The 26110-nt window shown below is 39.2% G+C and overlaps 2 protein-coding genes and 1 long non-coding RNA gene across 17 annotated transcripts in view; 2 read left to right on the plus strand and 1 right to left on the minus strand.

Annotated features, from left to right (window-relative positions):
• The window catches only part of alpha-Man-IIb (alpha-Mannosidase class II b), a 25246-nt gene extending 9390 nt beyond the window's left edge, over nt 1-15856 (plus strand). For 9 of the 13 annotated variants that reach the window (XM_022789432.2, XM_022789428.2, XM_086978947.1 and 6 more), the window contains 11 exons: nt 1373-1509; nt 1866-1964; nt 2982-3207; nt 3643-3846; nt 4092-4357; nt 4481-4640; nt 4932-5240; nt 5347-5531; nt 5653-5755; nt 6062-6610; nt 7336-12677. In XM_022789432.2, coding sequence (XP_022645167.1) covers nt 1373-1509; nt 1866-1964; nt 2982-3207; nt 3643-3846; nt 4092-4357; nt 4481-4640; nt 4932-5240; nt 5347-5531; nt 5653-5755; nt 6062-6610; nt 7336-8847 — 3750 coding nt within the window. In that variant the 3' untranslated portion in view covers nt 8848-12677. Of the gene's footprint in view, nt 1-1372; nt 1510-1865; nt 1965-2981; nt 3208-3642; nt 3847-4091; nt 4358-4480; nt 4641-4931; nt 5241-5346; nt 5532-5652; nt 5756-6061; nt 6611-7335; nt 12678-15738 lie in introns of those variants that run through there. The other 4 variants (XM_086978952.1, XM_086978950.1, XM_086978949.1 and 1 more) reach the window with 4 other exon arrangements.
• Nucleotides 13286-14766, minus strand: LOC147757654 (uncharacterized). The gene is made up of 4 exons (XR_015320154.1): nt 14543-14766; nt 14101-14238; nt 13731-13875; nt 13286-13642 (listed from the first exon to the last, which is right to left on the minus strand). It is a non-coding gene; the product is annotated as an uncharacterized LOC147757654 (long non-coding RNA).
• On the plus strand, nt 15826-25768 carry LOC111243623 (polyprenal reductase). Of its 3 annotated transcripts, none has more exons than XM_022789438.2 (8): nt 15826-15971; nt 18926-19025; nt 21705-21796; nt 21994-22139; nt 22445-22491; nt 22591-22687; nt 24434-24615; nt 24893-25768. In XM_022789438.2, the coding sequence occupies exons 2-8, from the start codon at nt 18939-18941 to the stop codon at nt 25145-25147; spliced, it is 906 nt and encodes a 301-aa protein (XP_022645173.1). In that variant the 5' UTR covers nt 15826-15971; nt 18926-18938; the 3' UTR covers nt 25148-25768. The 3 variants fall into 3 exon arrangements, with proteins under 3 accessions (XP_022645173.1, XP_022645172.1, XP_086835083.1); XM_086978957.1 differs by lacking the exon at nt 15826-15971 and adding an exon at nt 16085-16337; XM_022789437.2 differs by lacking the exon at nt 18926-19025 and having other exon boundaries at nt 15831-15971.
• The last annotated feature ends 342 nt before the right edge of the window (nt 25769-26110 follow it).

Below are 26110 nucleotides of genomic sequence, written 5' to 3' on the forward strand. Positions count from 1 at the left end.
GGTGGCTTTAAAATCACATATGTCAAGTAATATTAGTCGCGTTGAGTCATCGTTCGTATCACGTGGAAAGCGAGATTTGACGGTAATAGATGTCCCGAAATGTCCATTGTTCGAATGGCTTTTTGTCAGATTCGATAGGGCGCTTTTGAATATGAGTAAAATATCTCTGAAAATTCGCTATATTAGACATTGATGTTGCCCATGCCCATGAAAGAGTTTGTGCTCTTTGTGGTCAAGCCACACTATCGGAACGAACGGTCTAAAGGTAGCTCTGTTGTTTCTGTTTTGCAAACTTCAATGTGAAAGATGCTCCTCGTTCTGGTCGATTAGCTACGAAAAAAAGTGTATGAAACTATTTTGAAAGTCAATAGACCAACACGTGAATAGTCACGGTATCGCCACGGAGCTAAACCTCTACCGCTGAAAAACTTTGAACGATATGAGGACAGCTGGCTGCAAAGGAACTCGATGTTTGGGTGTTTCATGAATTGACGCGAAGTAATTTCCTCGATCATATTTCTGTTTGCATAAACGTAACGAAATCGAGCCATTTCTAAAGCACGTAATTACGGGTGATGAAAAATAGATCACGTGCGACGGTAGCGTGCTTCACGATCTGGGCAATGCCCGGACTGACGCTAGAGAAGCTATGTTATGTGTTTAGCGAGATTAGAAGTAAGTCGTGCATTACGAGTTGGTGTCACCTAGCAAAACGATTGATTTGAACCTCTACAGCCGATAACTAACAAGATTAGAACAAGCCATAGAACGGAATCGACCGAAGTAGTGGTCAGAAGGGGTCCCGTCTTCCACTACGACAGTGCCAGCCCACATACATTTTACCTACCTGGCGAAATTTGAGAGAACTTGGGTGGGAAATTTTAATGCGTCCGCCGTATAACTGCAACGTTCATCATCAGTGTATCTTCTGTTTGGGTCTCTGCAAAACTCCCAAAATGATGCTACATTAGTTTTGATAAAAAAAAAAGGCAAAAATTGCGCGTCATAATTTTTCGCCACAGATGTTTCACAGTTATGGGCTCGTGATATTGCCAGAAAAATGGTAGGTTATTAGAGCATATTCTGTTATATAAAGATTTTCGAAATATAAAAATGTTTGCTTAGATTATGGCTTGAGGATCGTCAATACTTACTTAAGAACCTAACATTTTGTAGCTTTACTTTTCACTGAGTTTGTCTTACAAAATAACTGTTGTCTTTTGACTTTCGCTTGCATCTAAAGATAAACCCTACTTAAAACCTTTGTTTTACAGTGATGTATATGTATATATATATATTAGGATCAAACATAGTATAACAATAGGATAACACTAAACTTAAATGTATATATGTCTATGTATCATGCATTCAGCAAAATGGTACCCAGGGAACAATAAGGTCTCGGCCAGTCGCACCAATAGAGCGCTTAGCAGTAGACAAGTCGGCTGGTTCAGTGGAACCTGTCTCGCTGACCAATGAAGCTGCGTCCATAGACGACAATGGTAAACGGTAAGGCCTGTGTAAATCGATGAAAATTGGGATAACGGGACATGATCCTTTAGATTTACTTATCGACGTGCTCTTCACGCAATGCGTTTGATCTGTATGTTTTTGCTGGACATTTGGACGTGATCATCAAAAGCATGTCTGAAATATCATATAAAGCAACTCACCACATAATTACAACGGTTTTTCCTTTACTATATCTAGTTAAGTGATATTGAAACGATGCGAAATATAAAGTTCACGCTTGAAGTGTAATCAATATTATTATGAAGAAATTAGCGGCTTTTCTCGATGCGTTAGTAGACAAGTCGGTGTTAATTAAACAGCGCGAAACTGATGATTCTGTTATGTATAACTAGAAAAAAGGAGCAACAGAATTTGATTCTGGAAGCACCGTTGAAGAGAGAAGAGACACCTCACAGGAGCAGTAATGGAGACAGACAGCAGCCAGCCACGAGGTGAGTTTTTGTAGAGAGGTATGGTTTAAAAGGGAAAATTTAGTACCTGTGTTGAAGCATATCATAATTCGGTTTATGCCGAAGGGCTTATCTGGAACACGAGAAACATCCCACACGAGGTCAGAGTAATAGCTTACGATGAGATCCGCTATATGCCGCTTATCGAGGTACACCTTGTAATTCCTTCGTTATTTGATAAATTCATCCACCATTAAAATATTCATTTATTAGGTATTTTTGCCAAGAAAAACCCGTACATGCTATCAGCAGTTCGTGCGTAATATATCATGTAATGCTTTTTTATTGGCTCCATATCTTGAGTACCTAATACCTTAAATAAATAAATAAAATCAATAGTAATAACAATGGAATTGCAACAGTAAAGTCAAGCTAGGCAATATAAGTAGTTTAGTAAAGCTAGTTGATATATTTTTAACTAATAAAGTGAAGTATTCGCGTAAGGAAGTTCACAAATTTCATTGATATGTTTCTTTTATTATAAACTGTTTGATTCGAGATACAACTTAAGAAGATTGTTATAGGAGACTCACAGTTCACCCGTAATCGCATATTTATGCTAGCCACAGTACCGTAGGAACAGAAAGACTGCAATAAGGATGCGCAGTCGCAGCGATAGTTTGAATTAAAAAAGGCTAGAACACCATAAGGAAAACGCCTTTTTTTTTACAGATTTTAACAGAAAACATTTTTGTTAATAGTTGCATAGTTATACGTTAAGAACAATAGGATACATGATGTTAATAACCAATAAGATACATGATAACAAGCCCCAGTATTCTTTTTAGACTTATTTATTAATATACTTTAGGTACCTATAATCGAGAGCAGTACATATGTTTAGTCTTGTATCAACTAAAATGATTTATGCGGTATTACAAACATATCGCTATCCGACTGCTAGTTAGAAAATAGTCACCAAGTCTTTAGACGCAACGAGTTGGCGGTCGATCGATTTCGCAGAGAACCGATTTTTTTATCTGGGATTTCCGTTCGCAGTTTCAGGTCATGGCTGTTTCAACGAAACAGAGAGGGTGTTGGCAATGGTGAGAAGTTAAATACCTGCCCGGTGACACTGGATAAAAGCTCCGTTGACATTGATACAACAGAAGTTTTCGCTACCAAATTAGACTTCGCGAATGTCGATTCGACCTACTGGAGCGCCAACTGGGAACGACGGTGGAACGAACGGAGACTCGACGTCAACAATACATCACCGCTTAAGGTGTATATAGCTATAGTTAAACCCTAAATAAAATTATACAGTCAAATCCAAAACCCAACGCACCAAAGCACCCTGACTCTGCAATGCTTAGCGGCGTATTTCCGGCAGTAACTAATGTGCCTAAATATACTAAATACATGAATCAATGTCTTTACAAATTAAGTTGATAACTGAATATAATCTAATAATTATACGATGACTAAGTGCGGCCTCATAAAATAGCCTTCATGGACAGCTAAGTAAAACACTATCTGAAGCCAAAAGCTATCTCTATATAGGCCGATTTCTATGTTGACTGCACATCCAGCAACAAGTTCGGAGATCACGGAAAGCTGCTAATTTGATGGGTAGGTATACCACGTAAACGAAATACCTTTTCCACGACATCGCTTGCCATAGGCATCAAATTGAATGACCTTGTTTCACTTATTTCAGGTGTTTGTCCTGCCCCATTCGCACAATGATCCCGGTTGGCTTAAAACATTTGATATGTACTTTCAACAGCAGACATCACATATCCTCAACAATTCTGTCAACTTCCTCGACAATCACAGGGACTTTCGTTTCGTCTGGTCAGAGATGTCGTTCTTTGCTCGCTGGTGGCAAACGTTGGACAGACATCCGCATTTACGACAAAAGGTAATACGTAGAATTCCTTATATCCTCATTCTGTTTTTTTACCTTACTATCGCATTTATTTTACAGGTACGCAATTGTGTCACTCTTCGTTTAATGGCTTTAAGAGGTGGTTAATTCAAATATATCTCTTTACAACGTTACTTTTTTCATAGCATTCATTTAAGCCGATGAAGTCGCTCTCTGTCAAGCTGCAATTTACCTTCGCAGTAACCGTGTACTTTGTGGTATTATATTGGTTATTGCAGGTAATAGAGCTAGTGTATGGAGGACAGCTAGAAATTCTCACTGGTGGATGGGTGATGACCGATGAGGCTGGCGTGCACTTGTATTCAATGTTTGATCAACTCATCGAGGGACATCAGTGGATTAAACATCATCTCGGAGACAAGGCACTTCCGCGGAACGGATGGTCAATAGACCCATTTGGTCATGGCAATGCTGTTCCCTATTTACTACGCCGTTCTGGAATTCATAACACGTTTATCCAGCGTACACACTACGCTTGGAAAAGGTTTTTACCATTCTGTCTTTCACATTGTTGCTATATAATAAATAAGCTTTTCCCAAAGGTGGCTTATGTGACACTGCGTGAGTCATTTTATGTATTTCTTGTTCCCACGTACGCTAATTCCAGGTGGCTGGCCGATAGGCAGCAACTAGAATTCATATGGCAGACAAGTTTTACCCGTTCGGATAGCCGATCTAATAGAAGCAAATTAAAAGACCAAATCGTGTGTCATATGGCACCCTTCGATCTCTACTCGATCAAACATACATGCGGACCCGATACAAGCGTAAGTATTTATAGCGTCATACGTAAATTAGGCACGGACAGTTGCATAGCGTTTGACTGTACCAAAAGAAAAGATTATTGATCTTTGATTGACCTTTCAGCCTGAAGTGTCACAGCTTGTTGCTTTTTAGTCCTTCTGGAAAAGTGTACCTATTTCGCCGCAATACGTGCAGTTTCATAAAAATTATTCACCATCGGAAATCTCATAGGAAATTAGTAGTTGCGGTCATACTTGCCTATGCGAATAGGTTGTTGTTTTTATAGGGGAAATAAATATTTGCTCACATTTCAGGTATGCCTTCGATATGATTTCCGGCGTATGCTTGGCGAACATTCTGAGTCACGCTCTGAGCCCGTGTCGGCGGCGAACATCCATCAGCTTGCCGTCGACTTGATCGAGCAATACTCAAAACTGGGCTCCCTCTACACACACAACATCGCGCTCGTGCTGCTCGGAGATGACTTTCGTTATGACAGACGACAAGAGTGGGAACAGCAGTACAACAATTACCGACAGTTGTTTAATTATATAAATGAAAATCCGAAGATTTTCAGCAGCGCTCACATCGAATTTGGATCGCTGGCCGACTACTGGAATGCGGTAGGAGTCGATGCATAAAATAGGAGTGGACTATCGGCAACACAAAAATGACAGGCGTCATAGCAAATACAGCATAGTAAATTGTGCTTATGTTGAATTGTTACAGGTACACCGTCGGCAAAAAACCTTTCCCACTTTGTCCGGTGATTTTATGCCATACGGAGATATCTACACCGAAGGTCAAGCGAACTATTGGACGGGTTATTTTACAACCCGACCGTTTGCGAAACAATTAGCACGGGAACTGCAGCACTACCTTCGAACCGCAGAGATCATCTACTCGCTTGGCAGGTATGTGCTCTGTATGCATTTCTTTGCAAAAGACAACTGCTGCACAGCAAATATAGTTACACTCGTCTGCCCTTCCAGTTGGAGAATTGTAACAATGTATTGCACAATATCCGTATTGCAGGCACCATCTTTTAGGAACTGGCGGCCACGAGCAATTACGATCTCGCATTGACGCCGACTACATGCTTCTAAATAATGCGCGACAACAGATGGGCATTTTCCAGGTATTTTGAGAGCTGCTTGGGGAGTGTCTGAGGGCACTTGGCATTTGATGTACAACGGCAGTAGCTAAAGGTCTTGCCAAGTTACGTGCGTGGCTATGTTAAGCAACTCCAGTAACACTTTCTCTTAAGAATGTGTGCGTGCATATATCAGCCTTTCTTAATATATACTTGTGCCGTAGAAAGGAAGCTATGTACACTTTGTTCATCAAAACCGGATGACAGGATCGAGTGATGAATTCCTAGTAAGTTCACCAACTTCTAGCATGGTCCTTTATTCATCGTTTTACCTTTTTTTTTAAATTGCAGCATCATGATGCAGTGACAGGTACCTCGAAGGCTCACGTTATGAGAGACTATCGCCAACGGTTATTCCAAGGCATAGAGGACACCCAATCGGTAATCGCTCACGTTATGCAGTACATACAATCGAAGGCCAAGCCTGTATATCAGCCTTACTCAGGACAAGACACATACAATGACCGTTACCACCAGCAAGGCCAGATGCCCTTTACAACATACTTGCAACTGTCCGAAAAGAGAACTTCACTTGACGCTCTTCCCGTACGTATACCTTTGAACCTTAACGCCCATTTTTGGAACGCAGACAGTTCGGACTACCCAGCAAAGGCGCGGCGACCTGCGAAAGTAGTCGTATTCAACAGTCATGCGTTTGTCGTTCAAGAAGCGATTCGTATACATGTAACGGATTCGGTGCAAAAGGTGCTTGGGCCTGAAGGGCATGAGCTGGAGTTCCAGTTAAATCCTGTCTGGGGGTACTCTGCCGAACTGCCTACCGGTCTTTACGAACTCTTGTTTATCGCTAAATTAGCGCCTCTTTCAACAACAACGTTCGAGGTAAATGGCACGTCGCTCACAATAATGCTAACTTCCGTGTTATTGTTGTTGTGGCAACGCAAATCCATCAAGTTTTTTTTTACGTCAGTTATTCAGAAAACCTTAAATAATAAAAAAAAAACCTTAATAGGAAAACTTCCATTTATCAATAAGCTACAGAAGAAAAGGTTCTAGGTAGCAGAGAGACGTTTTAAAAAAGCTTACCTATAGTATCATCATGGTTATCTACTCGCGCTCAGTTCGTTTAAATCCCAGTTTACTTTGTAGCCTTCCGCGTGCAAGAAAATGGAAAACAAAAATCAGCATTTTCTCCATGTATTACTTTCTTTTGAAAACACATTAACGCATATTGCACTTGCAGGACATATTAGTAACCAAGTGCACACTTCAGAAGTGGTGCATTTTCCTAAAAAAGAGACTTTAAAGTTTGAGTTCGAAGCAGATCAGAATGAACGGAGCTCTTTAGACAAGGATAGTTCTGCATATTTGCTATGCAGACGTTAATGCAGGCCAAAGGGTCTCGTCTGCCCAAAATTATTGCTTCATTCATTGCCTGTAAAACATAATAAGTAAACACTCAACTGTTTAGATAGTATAAAATGTCGCACATCAAACGAAAGCCACTGCTTTGCAATAGGAACATAAGCATCCCTCTGTACAATATTGAAAGAGCTGTGATTTAAGAGCCGGGCTACTTAATTAGCTTTACTGATGATTACTTTCAGGTGATTGGGCAAACATTGGGTGAAAGGTCTGCTACGCCAGCGACCAGTATAAAGGTGTTCATGTCAGATTCGTGGGAGTCGAATTCGCCACCTGTAGCAAAGCCCACCCTGTCGAATGGGCATGTTTTCAACTTCGAAACAAGCAACGATGAAGATATCACAATGATTAACGAGAATGTTCATGTGGTATTTAGTCGATCAACGGGCCTTCTCAAAAGCATCAATGGTCGAGACGTATCGATGGCGTTTGGAGCATACCGGTCAGCTGACTTCCACAGTGGGGCGTACCTTTTCCGTCCTGACTTGAAGGAACCGCGACAAAATGTTACAGGACGATTTCCCGTTATTCGACTGGTACGCGGCCCACTTATGAGTGAAGTAATCGTTGTTTACCCGAACACAGTGATGCAACGCTATCGAGTGTACCACAAAAAGAGTTCCGTAGGCGCCGCCCTGACCGCAGGCATTGAACTTGAGACTAGTTTCGATCTCTCTGTCCGACGCGAGTATTTTGAAATGTACATGACACTGCAGTCAGATCTTTCATCCGGTCAAGAATTCTTTACCGATTCGGGGGGCTTTGAGACTCTGCGTCGACTTCGCAATGACCTGTTGTCCGTTGAGGCAAATTACTATCCAATGACGGAAGCCGTTTTTATTCAGGACGAAGGTTCTCGACTCACACTGCTCGCCGATCATGCGCACGGAGTCACCTCGACTAAGCCAGGTCGCCTTGAAATTATGCTCGACCGCAAGTTACGCTTCGACGATGCTCGAGGCCTCTCTGAGGGTGTGTCGGACAACCTTCACACACGGTCACGATTTTGGTTGCTCATGGAGACCCGAAAACAAGATCAACAACCTTCAGTAAATAAGTCCGCCTCAAATAAACGTCAAGTGCCTCTGCTGAGCCGCACCGCTCACCGCCTCGCTATCATGTTAAACTTCCCGCCGGTTGTAATGCAGAGTCGACCAAATGCACTTCCACGTGACCTTCACACCGAGGTGAGTTTCCTGTTGGAGCCTGCGGACTGCGATACGTACTTGCTTGCAATGCGCACCCTTCCATCGGAAGTAAATAATGGAGCTAGCTACCACCTGCCATCGTTAGATCGAACTCTGTTAGTACTGCATAATCGCGCTCCAGACTGCTCTATTAGGACTTCGCCAGATTTTCGGAACTGTGAGATGTCAATGGCAGGCACAGCAAAAAGGCGCCGAGGTTTAGCCTTTACTAATGTTACCGTTTTATCAATTCGTAAAACTAGTCTCACAGGAACCATGGATGGAGAGTATATTTTGCCCGAAGATATTCAAGTGGAACCGCATGAACTTGAGAGTTTCATCGTAAGTTTTGCCAGTTCAGCTAATAAGAACAACAGTAGTAAAAACGATAGGGAGAGCATCATTGATTTCGAGACACAAACAACAGGACCATTGTTGTCTGGCTACAAGCAATTTAAGTCAGCTGGTGTAAATACAACGCTTATCGGAAAGAGGGAGTCAACGTAGGTATAGCTTCAGTTCAACATATAAAATGAAATCAGGGTGGAATATTTTTAGGGGAACATCCCCGAATTTGCTTCCTATTGTAAGATCAGATCTATTATAACCGTGGTCTCTTGTAATCTATATAGAATTCGTATGTTAATTTAAGTTGTGTTTAAGGTTTAAAACAACCCGCAGTAGTCAAAAATAGAACATGTATTGAACACAGAGTAGTCTAGAAACTAAGGGAATAAGGCCCTATTAATAGGTGACACCACAGTAACTACATACATAGGATTAGATCATATTGACTATACAATATGATTTGATGTTTGCGATATCGTTGTGTGTGTAACCAAGGTGTATATAATGGATCATTACTAGGTCCACCCAACGGGAAATAAGACTTCGAACTTTTTAGGTTCTTTCAATTCTGGATCTCTGTGGTTAGTGCAACTAAATATTCCTACACACATATCAGAGATCTATCTTACTATACGGATGTATTGATTATAGCACGTCTTATCGTTTTTGGCAGGATGTGTTTAAATGCTCGTACTTCAGTAGCGAAATCTATGTGGTACGTGTAGAAATACAGGTTGTACCGAGAATTTGCAGTTTTATACCATAAGGAAATAATGAATATTCGGCAAGATCCTCCTTTTGAGCTCGTCATGAACTACTTGGCATCAATTGAAATGTTTTTCCGCTATTTTACCTTCTGTTAGCTGGACTAGATCAACTTACATATTATTGGTCTGTACTAGAAAAAATATCTAAGACTGACAAATATACGAAATATCAGGAAGGTAGGGTAATAAAAATGATCTACTCTAACCTCGGCCAAAAGCTGCGTAGCTAAATTCCAATTGTGATCTTTTAAAATATTAAAGGATTTTGCTTCAAGTTTAACAACTTGATGATTCAATGCCATTCGATACAGGAACTTGCTTACATAATTTATAGTTGATTCGCTCCAAAGGTGCCTATTAGGAGAAAGCACAATGCGACGCTTTACTTGCCTATCTGGCCATAACTTCCGAAACGCATGTTACTTATATTTTAGTGGATTTATCGATAACCCTGAAGGTTAACTATTCGGTTCTAGCAAGTATTTGTGCAGATCGAATCGCCGGTAAGCAATCCAGGGCTTTCGTTTAGCAAGTAACAAAGAACAGGTTGTCTACGCATGAGCGGAGCCAAACTGATCTATAAGAGTAACTAAAAGCCGGAGAACGTACATTCGACTAACGAATATTTAAAGCAACGCTTCTAAAATCGAATTAAATTGCCTTTTTCAAAGACTGATTTGTAGGACGGATGCAAGATGAGTAACAGGGGTCCGCCAAGTCTCATCTGTTAGTCTTAACTCGTCCACAATATTAAGGCAGCCATATTGCTATCTCATGATCGTACGAGTAGGGACGCGTTATGTGCAAACCCAAATAGCGATTTCAACGTTTGCAGATAACGTATTTTGCGTCAGTTCGATTCGACATAGGTCAGGAACGATTAGACCATTGGTGCGTCGGGAAGTTAGTTCAGCTGAGTTAAAAAGTTGAAGTTGATCACAGCGTGCTCATAGATCAACCAGCAACTAATGTTGTAAGAGCATCACCACGACAGACGACTACTCTATGATTGAGCTTTTCATGTTTAGGAAACGTTGTTAATACTTAAACTAGCGACACCGATGTATAACGATTATAATCATTCCCAATTTTGTGATGCGTCAACAATATAAAAACAAACGGTTCTACCACTAATTTAAGTGAAGAACAATTACGCCGACACGATTTTACCTATTGAAGACACACACACACACATATATATATATATATATATATAACAACATTGTACATAAGCAGCACAAGAACTAACAACATTGCATTTGCGTTCGGCCAACTACTAGCAGTGATGTGTTTGTGAACTGCGGCTGAATATTGGTAATCTCGAACGGTTTAGCATGATATATTCAATGTGATAACAAATAGCTATAACTGTACAAATTACACGCATATTTCATGACAATAATAATTCTATTTTATTACAGTTACGATGAATTACGAAGAGTGAAGAAAAAAAAAACAGACGGTCTAAAAAAGGTAAAATTTCAAAACGCATTTTATACGTTTGAAATATTTACCTTTTTGTTTATTCATCAGGTTATTTTGCTTGTTGTATATCACCTAGTTTTATTAGTACATGCGTATCTTTTTTGCGAATTCTTACTCGTGCGTTATAATCTGTCTATATTTTGGTCTCGTCTCAATGTTGATAGTCACCTAGCAGGTCGCCAAAAAATTCAAACACGATGTACTACGAAAATGAAGCTTACCTTGGCACAGTGACCCCTTCTAGAAGGGTTCTTGTCAATATTTCTACCCGTTTTCAAAAAGGATGGTTTACAATTTTTGATGACACGATTAAAAGATGGCGTCTGTATATGGATAGAATAGGAAAACACGAGCTGTGGAACAATGTTTCCAGACCACAAATGAACACTAATGTAATTCGTCTGCGTTGATCCGCGTATCAGAAGCTGTTACTTCACGTCTATAGCTTTGAAGGTATAGAATAATTGGGAGAAGCTTTAAACTAAATACGAATAATGTCAGATGCTGGCAGCAAGTACGTTTATAGAACGAAGTAAATGATCCTTATTATGTAGGGGGTTAAGGGTGAATATTAGAAAAACGACTTCCAGCTATAAATTCTATACACAGCGGCTTTATTGCAGTTCGATTGACAGATCTTTGCAAGAGAAGTTTAGTTCTTTTACTTGGTAAGATCTCGCAACAAGTGTTCTAAAAAAGATTCTAGAAGAAGTTGTCGCAGCAGTCTGTTCGTCTATGCTTAATCGAGAGTAACGCGATCGCTCAGCTTCTGCGAACACGAGACTGGAACCAATTTGTCGCTACGACAGACGACCACAGCAGCGAACATAGATTTGTTTTGTTCACTCAAGGTATACTAGGATGCACTTTATTATAGTGTTCTTTAACTTCCCGAAACTGTATTTCCTAATAGTTGTATAACGGGACCCAAGTGTAACACTCGTTCTTACTGATGTTAATAACACAAAAAAAAAAGATGTTCGCGGTACTGAACCGCTATTCGGCCTACTTCGGCGGTCGTTCTTAAAAGAGAATCTCTTTTTTTATTTTTCCTTTGAGTTCTATTGAAAAGTTGTGAAGACATTCGGCCAGGAAGCCTTCAGCGAGGCCACAGTATAATAATGGCGCAATCGAATTAGGAGATCGAAGGGCACAAAGCAGGCAACTGTATTTTAGGATCTCAACCGGAGAACTAAGTTGCTGTGATCACTGAAACCTATTGTCTAGAGGTTCCAGGCGGATCTTTCGCAGATTCCAGTTGCCGAAATGTCGTTCCACGCGTATTTCCATGTGTTGTACAATAAAGCCATTGTTCGATATTCTTCTTCGTCTTCAACATTTTCATTCTAACATGATGACACGTCCTTCGAGGAATCCTACATTACGTAGAGCCGATAGGAAACGTGTTTTCTATGCCGTTGTGTTTCGATGGTCATAGCAACTTATTCACTCGTTTCTCCGTTCAAGGACCTAAGGTCCAATGAGCCCCTTTATTGTGTAATTTTCATGCTTGATATGTTTGCACCAATAATCGTAAATAACTGTCGTTTTGTTAAAAGCATCTTTTTCCAACATTAAGTTGATATTCACCGAAAGCTGAATGGTATAGCAGGTTTGATCAAACCTTGTTTTTGGGCTTTAACGCACGATCCTGCATCTTTGTTGTACCTTAGATATTTTCATAAACAGACAATAAATGATTAAAATATTATTGGTCAGCAGCCGGTTTACGAATAACGGTCCATTCCTTTGCAAATAGCTTAAGGCTAATATGGGTCAAGGTTATCGAGTAATTCTAATTTTCGAGAAAATATATTCATATAGATATAGCGTTGTTTTAGGAACATCGAGACTTTAAAGAAATAAAATCCTTTAAAGGCCAGAATAAAGGCCTTAAAATCCGTTTAGGCCGGAAAGTGTTCATTGTGCAGCTGCATGCTTGCCACTTACCAATTTTTGCCGTCAAAGCAGAGTGCGTCAGTTCAAAAGAGCAAGATTTTTCTTTAGCTAATTTTTATACGCAGCTTTTGCATAATCTGTTTGTAACTTTAGTCATGAACAAGACATACAGATAGATATGTTGAGAAGTATCGCATAACTTAGATTTTTCTTATTTCGTTTAGGTTCTAAGAAAAGATGGTAAACTTAAATTATTATTAAACTAGACGCTAGTCGTTGTTTTCGTTTGGTCTGTGTATCTTCTAAGTACCTTTCAGCGAAATAAAAACTTACATTCCTAATTCTGTTTTTATTTGGTAATTACTTCCGTATTATGGACAACTGAACAGAACATTCATATGACATTTGTACATCATCATACGAAAGTAATCTATTTTAGACTGTTCTATAAAGTAAAGTTTACCTTAACTACTTGCGTAAAACATGCCTTAGACCTTTTTTCAGAGGCCATATACAATCGAGCTAGATTGGTCGTTTTTCGTTCTCATTGAGCATAATATTAATAAGGAACGTCTTGTGACAGATGTCGGTTTTTCAATTCATATCCACGTTTTATATCTTATCATTGAAGCCACTGGCGCAGAGGGACCAACTCGAAAGGATGCGGTCCGCCATATAAAAACCTTGAGTATAATCGGAGTAGTATAATTCTGGAACCTTTCACATATAGAAGCGTGTTCTCTCTGTACTCTACTTCTGAAAGAGTTCGCGTCAAATGTCAAAAGGAGAGCCGTGACCTGAAACTGTGACAGCGCGTTTCAGTGACTGTATATTGATAAGCAGACTTCATTTTAGTGCAGCGCAGAAATCAGACTGGGGTCTCCATATTACCTGTTCAGTGGGCTCAATCTCAGGCATAGACGGGATGAGATTCTACCAGCTCCGAGTCAAGTTGCTCAGAGTGACCGCTCTACGAATCGGGTTATCTAGACAAGCGGTGTACATTGCCTTACGATGCTTAAATCGACGTGAAGCTCTGTGTTCAAATTACGTGGAGTTAGAAATTTTTAGATTTTGTGCCTATCAAATGTATAGCGTAACTGACCGCATGATTTCGAATCTGTGCTCAGACTATGCTGTGATGCAAGCTATTAGGCTTTATGCTGGGAAAGAGGGCTACATGAACCAACGGCAAAACAAACGCGAGGCAAATTAGCGGATGCATCTATTATCTCCCTATAAACTTGAGACTAATACTTACAGCATATTTTCTCTGAATCAAACACTCGATATTTGTCGTTCCATCGCAACCGGTGCTTCCCAACGTCATTTTTTCTTGTTCTTGTAATACACTTCGATTGAATTCAAGAGCCCCTAGCGAATCCCCGGGGTTAAAATACTGTCATATAAAAGTTATACATCATTTTAAAATTTAAAACCCCCACTACAATTTCTCACTATTACCGGCTGGTCAGGTTAGAGATGACCAAAAGGTGTTCTACGCGGAACCGCTTTCTCATTATCATATCCAGACTTGATGTAGGAGAATGCTAAATACTCCACTCCTATTGAAATAGTTATCAGTTTTCTGTTATAGCTGCTAAATTAAGCCCTGATCCTGACTCTACCGTGTCCGGTAAAGGCAGCATTCTTTTTTAATTTTCAACTTCTTTCCGACGGATATGATCAAACTATGTAAATACCTTAAAACTGAGTGCAAAAACTTCTCCGCTTTTGTGCTTATTCAACGTCTAACAGAGCTAAAACAACACTTCCTGGCTCTAGTTTCGGACTTATGCAAGGCATCCCGATAGCGTTGAAAACCCGCCAGTTGGCTTTGAACAAAGGAATCAAGCCTGACGGATACGAAAGGATTTTTAGACATGCAAGAAAAGAGGTCTAAACTGTGAAACGTATGATTATTATTACACAGTTTTAACGCGACTGAGCGGTAGCAGATGACGCTGGCGAGATCAGGACACTCCGCCATATTAGCGTGGTAAAGTTGCAATGGATCGTATACTATAATATAACCTAAAAGTAAGTTAACGGCTAGGGCTATATAAGCACAGAAGGAGTGGCTGTGAAAAACTTGCTCTGGCCGCTCACCAACACGGCTAAGTTAAATAAGTATATATAAAGGATAAAAACACTTAAATGTCCTGCGGTGCAGTGCTATCTTTGCGAAAACCGGTATTTGGTTCTCACATTTCACTGCAATAATAAGGGCTTCTATAAGTTGAATGGATTATATGTAATGGAAATTTTCACCACACTTTCATTAGTTCGAGGGTACTATCTGAAATAAAAATAATAATCTAGGAACGAACGCGTGAATTAATATTCAGTGATGCTTTCTCCTTATATGTACCAATTGGGGAAGTTATTCTGTTGTGTTACGAGCGTTCTGATTGTGTTTATTCTTCCTATACTATACATCGAGTAATAATGGCCATTATAGCTATCCTGAACTGATAGACGTTTCGTAAGTTCCGATTCACCCTCTCATTAATAGCTGATTTTTTATTTACAAAAGTTTTCGTAAAATGACAGGAAATAAAATGAGCATGATGAACCATAATTTTCAACATATATTGCAATGTGATTAAAAAAATGTTCGTTTGCGGTTTTTTTTTATTGAGAATGGGATATATTTTTCTAGCGATTCTAATGTTCGATTTATGTGCTGAAGGCGATAATAAACATAACAATGCTTCTCCATTTACGAGCTGAAACAACTATCCCTGTTGGAATAACGCTAGATCAGCGTTCATCAGTTAATGAGTATATGCCCTACTTCTTGGAAAATTTTTCATTCCGTTCGGAGCATCACTAAGGTGGCAATATTGATGTCCCCAAGCGCTGCAGACCGCCTACGTACTTTTTCCCTCTCTTACAGATGTTGGACCGACTCTCTTACATTAGCCCTTTCTCAGCGGGGCATCATCTCATAGACAACCCTCTCCATTGATGGAAGTCCACACGTTACGTTCGATCTTTATGTTTGGTGCTTTTTAAATACTTTCCTTCCGTATTTTGTAGATGTGTTTCGAAGCTGGCCGTACATTTTTCAGATTAGTACACTCGGAGAGAGCTGAAGCTATAGGAAACAAAATTCATCCATTTTCCCAGGTAAGACGTTCCGATAGCGCCGAAACAGTATTGCTGTCTGTTGTGGCAGGCGCAATGAAATTAGTAGAAAAAGAATAGGATCCAACTTGTTCAACTTTTAACAAAGCAAACTGTATCCGTTGTTTGAACGATCACTTTCCTATGGGCCGATGGCAACCGATAGCAATAATGTTTTCCTCAAAATCGATAACGTAGTGAGGAATCTGGTTTTCCCCTTTGTGCCGCAGCGATAGCGAACACCTGTGCTTTAATTCTCATTGTGTTGATATGGCAGGCTGACCCTTGATAATGCTTTTTTTGCGATGCTTGTCCGTTAATAAAATTCTGATCATATTAAATCTATCAACAGTATTCGGTTTCTGATCGGTGAGTTAACTGGCATGTGTAGTGTAATAACTCAGACGAGGTTATATACTTGACTTCCCGCAGCTGAAACATCTTAGTAATATCACCTAGTTGCCATATTATCTCTCATTATACCGCTAGTACAATGGGAAGAGAGGGAAAGAAATGCGGATGGCTCGCGAAATTTCAGCAAGTAACGACTTAACCACGATGGCGTATCATTGACTGGAATAAGGCCATTATAGAAGCATATTAGATCTATTCTGCAAGTTTAGGCTCATGGATTTTTACCGCAAAAAAAATTTTCTGTATTTAGCCATCAAATTGTTGACGATCAAATGGCCGGCGGATTCTATTGGCCTTACTGGTGCATCATTAGATTTGTAAAAAAAAATTATGGTTATGTTTGACTCGAATCACTCATATTTCCCGCAATAATCCCCGCAATGCTTTATATAGCATGTCTATTATAATTCTAAATTATAACTGAGGCTAAGCACTACTTCCGACGGATAAACGTGTAGTCTGCAATGAGAAGCATTGCCACTAGTCTGATCATTTTTGGACTAGTCTACGCGCATACCCTCGATTCTTTATTGCCATTGTTTCATTTCATCACTCTGATTATGGCGAAGAAGGGTTACTTTACCTTACCTATTACGTTTCCGTTCGGTAGCCTCGTTCACTCCATGCAACTAGTCCACATGCAATATAAGTCAACCGTTTTTGTTTCTTTCAGGCATTTCTTAGGGTATTTCTTTACGTCTTACCAAACACAAATTTTTGTCTCTTTGAGATGAAGGTTTGGCCTAGCTCAAAGCTTAGATGAATCCGTCGAAGATAGCCGTTCCTTTTTCTGCCTCTTCTTGACACGGAGACATCACTTCTCGTCACTCGTTGTAGTTACGTGTGTAAACCTGTTATTGTGGGGGAGCGGGGGGGTGTTTTTGGTGCAGGGCCAGATGATCAGGCAGAACGAGCGGCTGTGTTTGTGGCTTGTGCGCTTTACTTGTCTGTGGGCGTCCAAGTTTCTAACGATTGATAAAAAAAACCATACACACAAAATGGTTGATAATAGATAACTGTTGATAGCCGTTGTTTTCAGACAATGAACAAGTAGTTTGTTAGGCGAAGTTAAACTCGGATACACGATACTTGGCTTCTGCCGCCAGTTCGATAATAAATATGAAAAACCTTACTGTGCTATGGTTTTAGCCATGTTTGTTTGTTCTCTTTCTACTTTCTGTTGTCAAAGGAAGTTCCATGCGGCTGAGTATGCAGCGGATGTGTGATGCAAAGCTGTTACAATTGAGTACTTGATAACTTAGCGGAACACGTTTTTCGAAGAACTTTTGGGACCCAGAATCATACTTTGGGATCGAGAATCATAATACGCGATCCGGAACTTCAGCATCATCTAATGCATTTGTTTTTTAACCCGAGTGGCTGGATATGTTGGTGTAATGCTATGTTTTGAACTCTATTTCTTTCTAATTTTTCTCATTAAAACACTCATTTCGACTTTTTCAAAATCGGGAGTAACTCACTAGAAATATACCTGGTTGAGTTCGGCTTGCAATGGTTTTTTTTTTCAAAGTTTCCCTAGTTTAATTAGCCGTCAACTTCTACAACACAAGAAATCCATTCACACACTAACAGTCAACAATAACTCCCAAAGTTTTTAAGAGGGGCTGAAAATCGTTTTAATTGCTGTTAAAAGACGCGGGCCCAATCTATGTTATTCTTTTATACGTGAGGGAGTGTTATGTTCAAATATAAAAAAAGTCACGTGATTATATAGTAATTATCATTTGCATTCAAAATTTGCTTTCCACACAGAAGTGAGGCATGTTTAATACAATGTTAACGCAGTTCCGGGCATAAAACATGAAAAATTCATTTGTTTGTAAGAAGAATTAAAGAAAAGGAGCTATGAAAGAGAAGCTTAACCTTGTCCTCTACAGAGGTCAAAAGCTGCCAAAGTAACTTATTTGGGATATTTCTGCCTTGAACTGCGAAGTTTTCGAACGTGAACTGCCAGATGACAGGCTTCTAAAGACGCTCGTCACCGGTCACAACAAAAAGTGGTGTCTCCGTGTTGATATAAAATCATGAAAGGAATGGGTAGTTGCGAGAGATAAACCTAGAATTAAACCAGATACGTATCTCAAATAGTCGAAAGTTTGCGTTTGGTAGGTCTAGAAAAGAAGAACAAAACGGATTTCTATACAGCATTGTCGTGTCGAACATACAAGGCTATCTCACAAAAAAGACTCAATAGATAATGCAAAGCCATGCGGCAAACCAAATTCGTAATCGTACATGTAACGGTGAAGAGAATCTTCAAAACCCGAGTTGTTCAATACCAGACCTCAAACATTTCAAAAACTCAAGAAATAATCGATTGACAGATGGGAGAGAAATACAAAGAGTGGCGGAGACTACAGAAGAAATTAGTTAGTAAGACACCTTGTTTCTGTTAAGTGAATCGGATCGAATTTTTCTATGTTTTAATCTAATATAACGGACGTGTGTTATAAAACGTTACCACCAACGTTAAAACTCTGAAATGCATCGAATAATCTGAGGATAATTCTGATCCCTTTCAGATTGTAAGAGATCATGCTAAATCTTCTTGACGTCGTTTGGATATTATGCATTGTTCCTGTTTGGGTCACTTATCTCCTACTGACACATTACCCAGATAAGGTACATCTGCTTTGTTGTTTTTGATAACTTCATTACTCATAATGTATTATTTTGAGAGGGTACCATTTGCGCCGACTTGCATTCCGTATTGTCTAAAAGCTAGCAAATGATTCAGAGGCTCATATATTTTGAAAGCACTCTTCTTTAGGATACAAACGCGTTAGAACAATTGCTCTCCGTGGGGTGTTCGGATTAATGCTCGTAGGCTCAAACATAAACGTGGACATACGTTACTCGCACTTATATCATATTTTAATGTTATTATTTCTTATATAAAAGAAAAACGTGATTTTGGCGCACGATCGTGTAGTTAAGCCTAGGCTGGCTATTTGCATGAATTATATTCTATTTAACTGCTTAAAATTGGGTACATTGGGATAGCTATTAAGGCCTTTGCCAGTATGTTTAGCATTAGGCTTTGTGTCCATTATATTTTTTCTTTTGGTAAATCATTCCCTTTTCATTATTCCATATTTCCGCCATATTCATACATCTGTCTCGAAGCCCCAGAGTAGGGTTTTTCAATGGACTAATGGCACGGTATCCAAGATATAAGAAAGCCAATAACAAAATCATAATGGATTTTTTTTGAATGATAATGTTATAACTTGGAACGCTCGCGGATAAACTTTAGCGTAACTGGGAAGCCACTAACTTGCATTTTGTTTCATTACATGCGCTATGAGATTCTTTTTCATTTTTTGACTTTAACGGGCGGAAAGGAGTGGGCGTAAGGTAACTCTGTTGTTCTGAACAAGTGAACTTTCAGTGTAGAAAAAATCTACAGCTGATGAAGGTGTTGTTTGACGTATAAATCAATTTTTCTCTAACTGTAAGCTACCTGTTCTTATTGATCTTATGAGACTGATTGTACACGACTACGGCAGAGGTTCTAACGTGGTACAGCCTCGTTTCCATGGTTGCACTTTGCATACTTCCATTCCTGTTTTGTCCTGCTTTTTCTGAAGTTTCCTAGTTAACGACTCATCCTAACACGCTCACTACTTAAAAGCAAGCCGACTGACTGTTTTTGGCCGAAGTAAGCATCCTAACTGGTTGGATTCGATTAGACTAGGGCAAGGTTAAAAAATTGGACCGTAGACGCATCTTTAGTAATAGACATCTTTTCGTTCCCTAACGCAACAGCTCTAAGGACAAGCACGCTTAAATAGAAAATCGAATACCTATTTCAATCCATCTCGAATTTGCTTAAATAAGAGTACAATGATAATATGTCCAGGCGGTCAGATACTAACAAAATTCTGTTTTTTTCGCAAGCAACGAGGTATTTTTTCAAGCATTCTTAGTTCTTCTACAATTCCTCTACTTTACACTTCGTAGATATAATTACGTTGATCCAAGGATCAGGGTTGCTTTTAACTATATCTAAACCGTATTCGATATGTAGCCTGGGAACTATTCGTTACCCTATACCTTATATGAGATTTATCATGAGGAAACCTATCAGGAAAAGCGTTTCACTAATTGATAATGTAGAATTTCGAAAATAAAGACGAACGGGCTATCGTGAAACCTTTGTAGGCTTATGATGGTAACAATATTTTAGTACGACCATAGAAGTTTATGCGACGAAACAAAGTAAAATCAAATAGTTTTCATGATCTCTTTTTTGAGATGGTCAGTCTAGCGAAGATGTACGTGTACCGGATCTGTAACAGGGTTGAAATTTATCCAAAAGAAAAGCTCAACAGTTATTTTTTAATAAATCCTTTAAGACTATTTAGTAACTGGTGTCACCGAATCATCTAGTATGCAATTATACTCGACAAGCAATTTTCGAGTAAATTATCTGAGATAAGTTACTGAATAACTTGCGTACTTAATGTCAGTTTTGCTTATTACCTTTGTTCTTTCAGTCTGCTTATGATCATATATTGCATAGAGTTAGATGAATCGAAATCGATAAAGTTCTAAAAGGAATTAAAAAGCAAATCACACATTAATTATAGAAAAGTTACTATAATTTAAAAACAAACTCTCCCCTAGAAAGCGGCTAGATAAGAAAAATAGCATGAAATATGAAAAAGGAGACTACAAAAATGACGTTTTCAAGTCATTGAAAAACCGAAAACGTAAACACCGTATCACCCAGATTAACAGATAGATGCTCTAATAAACAGACTTCCAAGGTTTGTGGAAAATTCGAATATAATTGCGTTCGAAATTCCTCTCATAATGAGTAATCAATGTCTCGTTGAAAAAATCGACCTTGTCTATCCTAAACCTAACCTGTGTATGATACCATTTAATGAGCACTTAAGGGTACAGTAAATGAACGAAAGGTAGCACCTTTTACGGGATTACCGCGACTAGCGAGCTGAGAAACCTTCCAAGAGGATGGATCAACACCCGACTAAAGGGTTATAAATACACTAGCCATCGTCGCGAACTTTTGTTTAAGGAAACATTTTGTTAGATTTGAGCGGGATCCAGGGATTACGTCTAGTATCGCCGTTATGCATTCAGCCAGACGGCTAGCTCCCGGCACTAGACGCAGTATGTCTACGTCCGGGTTCGAACCTAAATCTTCACCCACTGATTGTTATAAACAGTGTGCATTTTTCGTAAAAGTTAGTCTCTCAGCTCCGACATTCCGATAATGTGGGTATCTAAAATTGTAGCTGATCGGTACTTCTTACCTTATTTGAATGATTGCAGGTACCAGACGTGGTTGTGTCAGCTTTTCTATATGGAAAACTTTCAAAAAACAAAAGAGCATCGGTTCTGGCGAGAATATCAATTCCAAAAAGGTAAACGTATCATTTGTATTCTAAACTCAAAATTATGCTCGGTCAAAGATAAACAACGCAACTATAATATGAATATGAAAAAAAATGAATCTATCGAAAACGCCGAGAAACATACGTTTTGAACAGTCACACTGTCAACTTTCCTTTGTGTGACCTTCATATGGCCCTAACGGAATGCGTTTCTTTATTCCTTCTAGGTGCTTCACACAGTTTTATGAGTATGCAGTAGTCCTGTTTACCATATGGACCTTGGTCCTTTGCTGCATATCGATCGGCCTCGGTGCTGTGCCGCGGAAGCTGAAAATCACCATGGACGTTCTCATCCACAACCGCACCATGAAAGGTATCACTCACATCAGAGACAAACTTTAAATACCATTTAGAAGCAATAGTAGGACCTCAGTGGCTATATTTGAACACGTTTTATTTTAAATTAGTTGCGACTGAGTTCAATCTGGCCGATCTACTCTTCTCGGCTTCAATAGTTAGCCTACTGGGCAATGGATTCCGTCAAATGATGCTTATGCGGTTGATGAATTTGCCAGAAAATCTTCGACAGGATCTAAGAAAGTCAATAACTCTAAAAGAGATAATGATTTAAGGTAATAGGATGAGTACGTAATAAGATTCGGTTTGTTCTGTTTGCAGTACCGTTTGCCATTATTTTATGGACTCAACTCCTTCTAACTGTTCAGGTTGGTCATCTGTGATAAAAACATTATAGAACAACGTTGGCTCGTCAACATACATTATACTCAAGGATAAATTATTACATATGGATATGGTTGTTATAGGTGGCTCGCCGTTGCTATGAATGTATGTTCGTGAGCGTCTTCTCAAACGTTCGAATGCACATATGGCACTTTGCAATGGGTTTCATTTTTTACACTGGTAAGTTCAGAAGTCTATGAATGCTATATAATTACCAGTCATAGAGAGAGCGTCTTTGCATCTACGATGTAAAAGTCTTTTTTTTACTAAATTTTCTAACATTGTATATACCAATATTTTATTTATTAAAGCATTTACAAGGTAATGTAAAATATTTCGAGGGCTACTGTAAGGTGGTCCACTTATGTTAATGTCGTATGTCGTAGCGGGGATGCGTTCCTCAGTGACCTTTAATAGTCAATTGTTTCTAAAACAAAACAAAACATTGTTCCCTGGATTTGAGCAAATAATCTATTAATAACATCTGATTTTTGCCCAAATTCAGATATTGTAGTAAATCTTTCGGCGTTGGAAAAACCTTTACCGATACTAAGACGTTCTTCTTTGCCCTAAATTGAAGGTCTGTATTATTGCAGATTTCCATGAGGTTTCTGAAAAATCCGAAGAAAAGTTTTAGTAGAAAAAACAATCGAGAGATCATTAGTAAAGTTTGGATCTTGGAAGTCTATCTAAATGGCCGCCTTTAATGCTCTTGGGTTGTCAAGGCAAAAGTTAGGTAGCGGTCAAAAAAGTACGGATGATACTTATTTACCGTTCCGATGAGAGCCAAACATTCAATCTTTGACAAGTACCACCTCACCTATTAGGCCGAAGGTTGCCACTAGAGTACATCACCATGCGTTTTCTCTTTCTTGTACTAGACCAAAATTACACCCCAGCCTGATGCCAATTACGTTACGACTCTTATGACCTGAGAGGTGTGATTTCAAAAATCGCCTAGTGACAAAAACCGTCAACACTCCTTCGACAACTAAATATACCGCGAAACTACGAACAGTTTAGGTTCATAAAGTATTAACTTATACAATTTCCAGCATACTTTTAACAGAAAAAGCTATCGTTTCCTTTCGATGTCTAGATTTTCGGGGGATTAATTTCCCCTTCTCTACGCGCCAAAATAATTATATATTGACTAATATATACCCCAAAATCTACCGCGTTCAATACGGTCGTTTTCTGTTCTTGTAACATATTGAGTGGCTATTAGGTAGCTCCAAATAATTTAATTTTGTCGTTTCCTCGTAGATGCTTATAGGTAAACTCGGTAGATCTTTTCGTAACGTTCGCGTTTAAGGCGTGCTTTTGAAATTCCCATACACCTCGATAAAATTCAGTCTGTAACGGTTTGATTCGTTTCGCGTCTACAGAGTTTATCGACCGTGACACACTCATAACCGCCCTAGTGAATCTTGTCTAAAGGTAGAACCAAATCATGGCATAATTTTATTTAGGATTATTAGAACTTTATATTTATTAAACTAAACACTAGGTTGAAAAAGGGTACGTTTAAGTTCTATTTGCTAATTCAGGTTTATAATATCATCCGAATACGTAAAGCAGAAAAAAAGTTCGGAGATCACACGATATTCGAGAGAAAACGCCACCTGTTCATCTGTTTTCGTCAGATCAGGTAGTGACACAACGAAAGTTGTTCGGTGAGATCGTGTTGAGCACTATCCACGTAATAGCGACCGTTGCCATTAACGCTTGAAATAAAAGAGATTTTATCGTGCATTGTTGTATGTGCGACATAGAAATATTTCATGTAAACGTACACTTAAACACATTAGGCCTAATCGCTTAGCGTTTCGTAAAAAAAAAATAGAACACTTTATTTTCGAGCTTTAATGCTTGGTTTGGAATTGCTAGGTTATCCGAAAAAGTGTATACTTTTATTATGAACAGGTGTGCAATATTCATTGTTATCGCTGGCTTTGCCAGTTGCTCCGGAACTACCCGCGTTTTCGTTGTCTGACCTCTGGTCAAGTCATGTCATCTTAGGCAGCGTCATGTGGCTAGTGGCTGTCTGGCTTGAATACGACACAGCCAAGCGATTTGCTGCCTTCCGCAAGAACGCAGATGGAAAGGTGGGCTAGTATTCGTGCGCTCATATATATAATTCAGTAACCAGTTATCATATATGGAAAAACATATCTAATTTCAATAACGAACGACACCAATGGCTTTCTCAGACCATACGGATAGATAATTAGAAGATTTAATCCGTCAATAGATTCGGCAGTTTGTTTGTTTGTTATATATATATATATATATATATATATGTGTGTGTGTACAGTTGTAATTACCGAACTCTGAGCCACCTTCCAGCTGTACCGTTGACTAACGATCTTTTACATGTTTCAGAGGGTATCATCAAAGCACGTTGCGCCCTATGGTGGAATGTTTGAACTCATTTCATCTCCACACTATCTTGCGGAGATAATGGTCTACACTAGTATAACAGTCGTATTGGGTTGTACCAATCTGACCTGGCTTCTCAGTCTACTTTGGACCTATGTCAATCAGATTGCCATAGCTCTCCTTAATCACCGATGGTATCAAGACAGATTTAAAAATTACCCATCATCCCGAAAGGCAATTATACCCTTCCTGCTCTAAAGTAGATTGATTTAGGAATCCCAAGCTATAGTTGATTGACACATATGTACGCTTGGCTATTGGTTTTAGTAACTAGATCGGATCAGGTGTGTACTAACGAAGAACGGGAAAAAGCTAACAAGTAAGCAATAACATACGGGGCAACAACTCTGCGGCTTGAACCCTCCACTAAGCGCTAACTCCAATATTAGGACAAATACCATAGCTTGATTTTAGGTTCCATCTCGATAGCCATACCCGGCCGCAGAGAGAGCCACAGTTAATAAAGGATTTATGTAACATAAAATAAACGTGCTATCTTTTTAACAAAAACAAACGTATTTAGTCTAGAATATTCGAGCCTTTCTTCATGTCGACCGTATGCCGTTTCTTGATTAGATAAAACTTTAATTATTTACCGTAATAAGCTCCATTAGACGCGGGTTTGAAGCGCGCGAATTAATGATACTTCAAAAATGACTGATCCTTTATGGGAAATCGGTGTTGTCACGAGACGAATCAGTACGTGCGTGCGTGCGTGCGTGCGTGCGTGAGTGCGTGCGTATTAAAAAAGTTCTGAAAAAGAGGAACTTCGTATACGAACCAATAATAAAGAATTCGCTGTCAAAAGATTGCTATCGATTATACACTTTTTAGTCTAGGATAACAGTAGGTACTATCGAAGAGCAGGTATTGCCGAAGCACAATATCTGCGTAGCAATATTTTTGTTCAGTGTATTTTGTATCGCCTGTAAAATATACCGCTTGCTATCAACTCTGCAAATGTAATACGCCAGCACATGCTAGCTAAATATTACATAGACACGGTCACGAAATACCTATAACTATAGAGTGGTTATTGTGTCAGCATGCATTGTTTCGAAGGGCAAACCATAAAAAAGGACCAAATATTAAAAGTAAAGCTCTACTAACAACCAGCCGTTAAGTTAGCCTGTGGCACACTTCTCTGAACAACGAGTCAGT

Source organism: Varroa destructor, unplaced genomic scaffold (assembly GCF_002443255.2).
Source record: "Varroa destructor unplaced genomic scaffold, Vdes_3.0 BEIS01000002.1, whole genome shotgun sequence".
In the NCBI taxonomy this organism is placed as follows: domain Eukaryota; kingdom Metazoa; phylum Arthropoda; class Arachnida; order Mesostigmata; family Varroidae; genus Varroa; species Varroa destructor.

Excerpts from the sequence above, each read along its gene's own strand:
- LOC111243623 (XM_022789437.2), top strand. The coding sequence starts at position 15,882 with ATGTGTTTCGAAGCTGGCCGTACATTTTTCAGATTAGTACACTCGGAG. Across the intron at positions 21,797-21,993 it reads AGAATATCAATTCCAAAAAG|GTGCTTCACACAGTTTTATG; the intron begins GTAAACGTATCA and ends TATTCCTTCTAG. Across the intron at positions 22,140-22,444 it reads CCACAACCGCACCATGAAAG|TACCGTTTGCCATTATTTTA; the intron begins GTATCACTCACA and ends TTCTGTTTGCAG.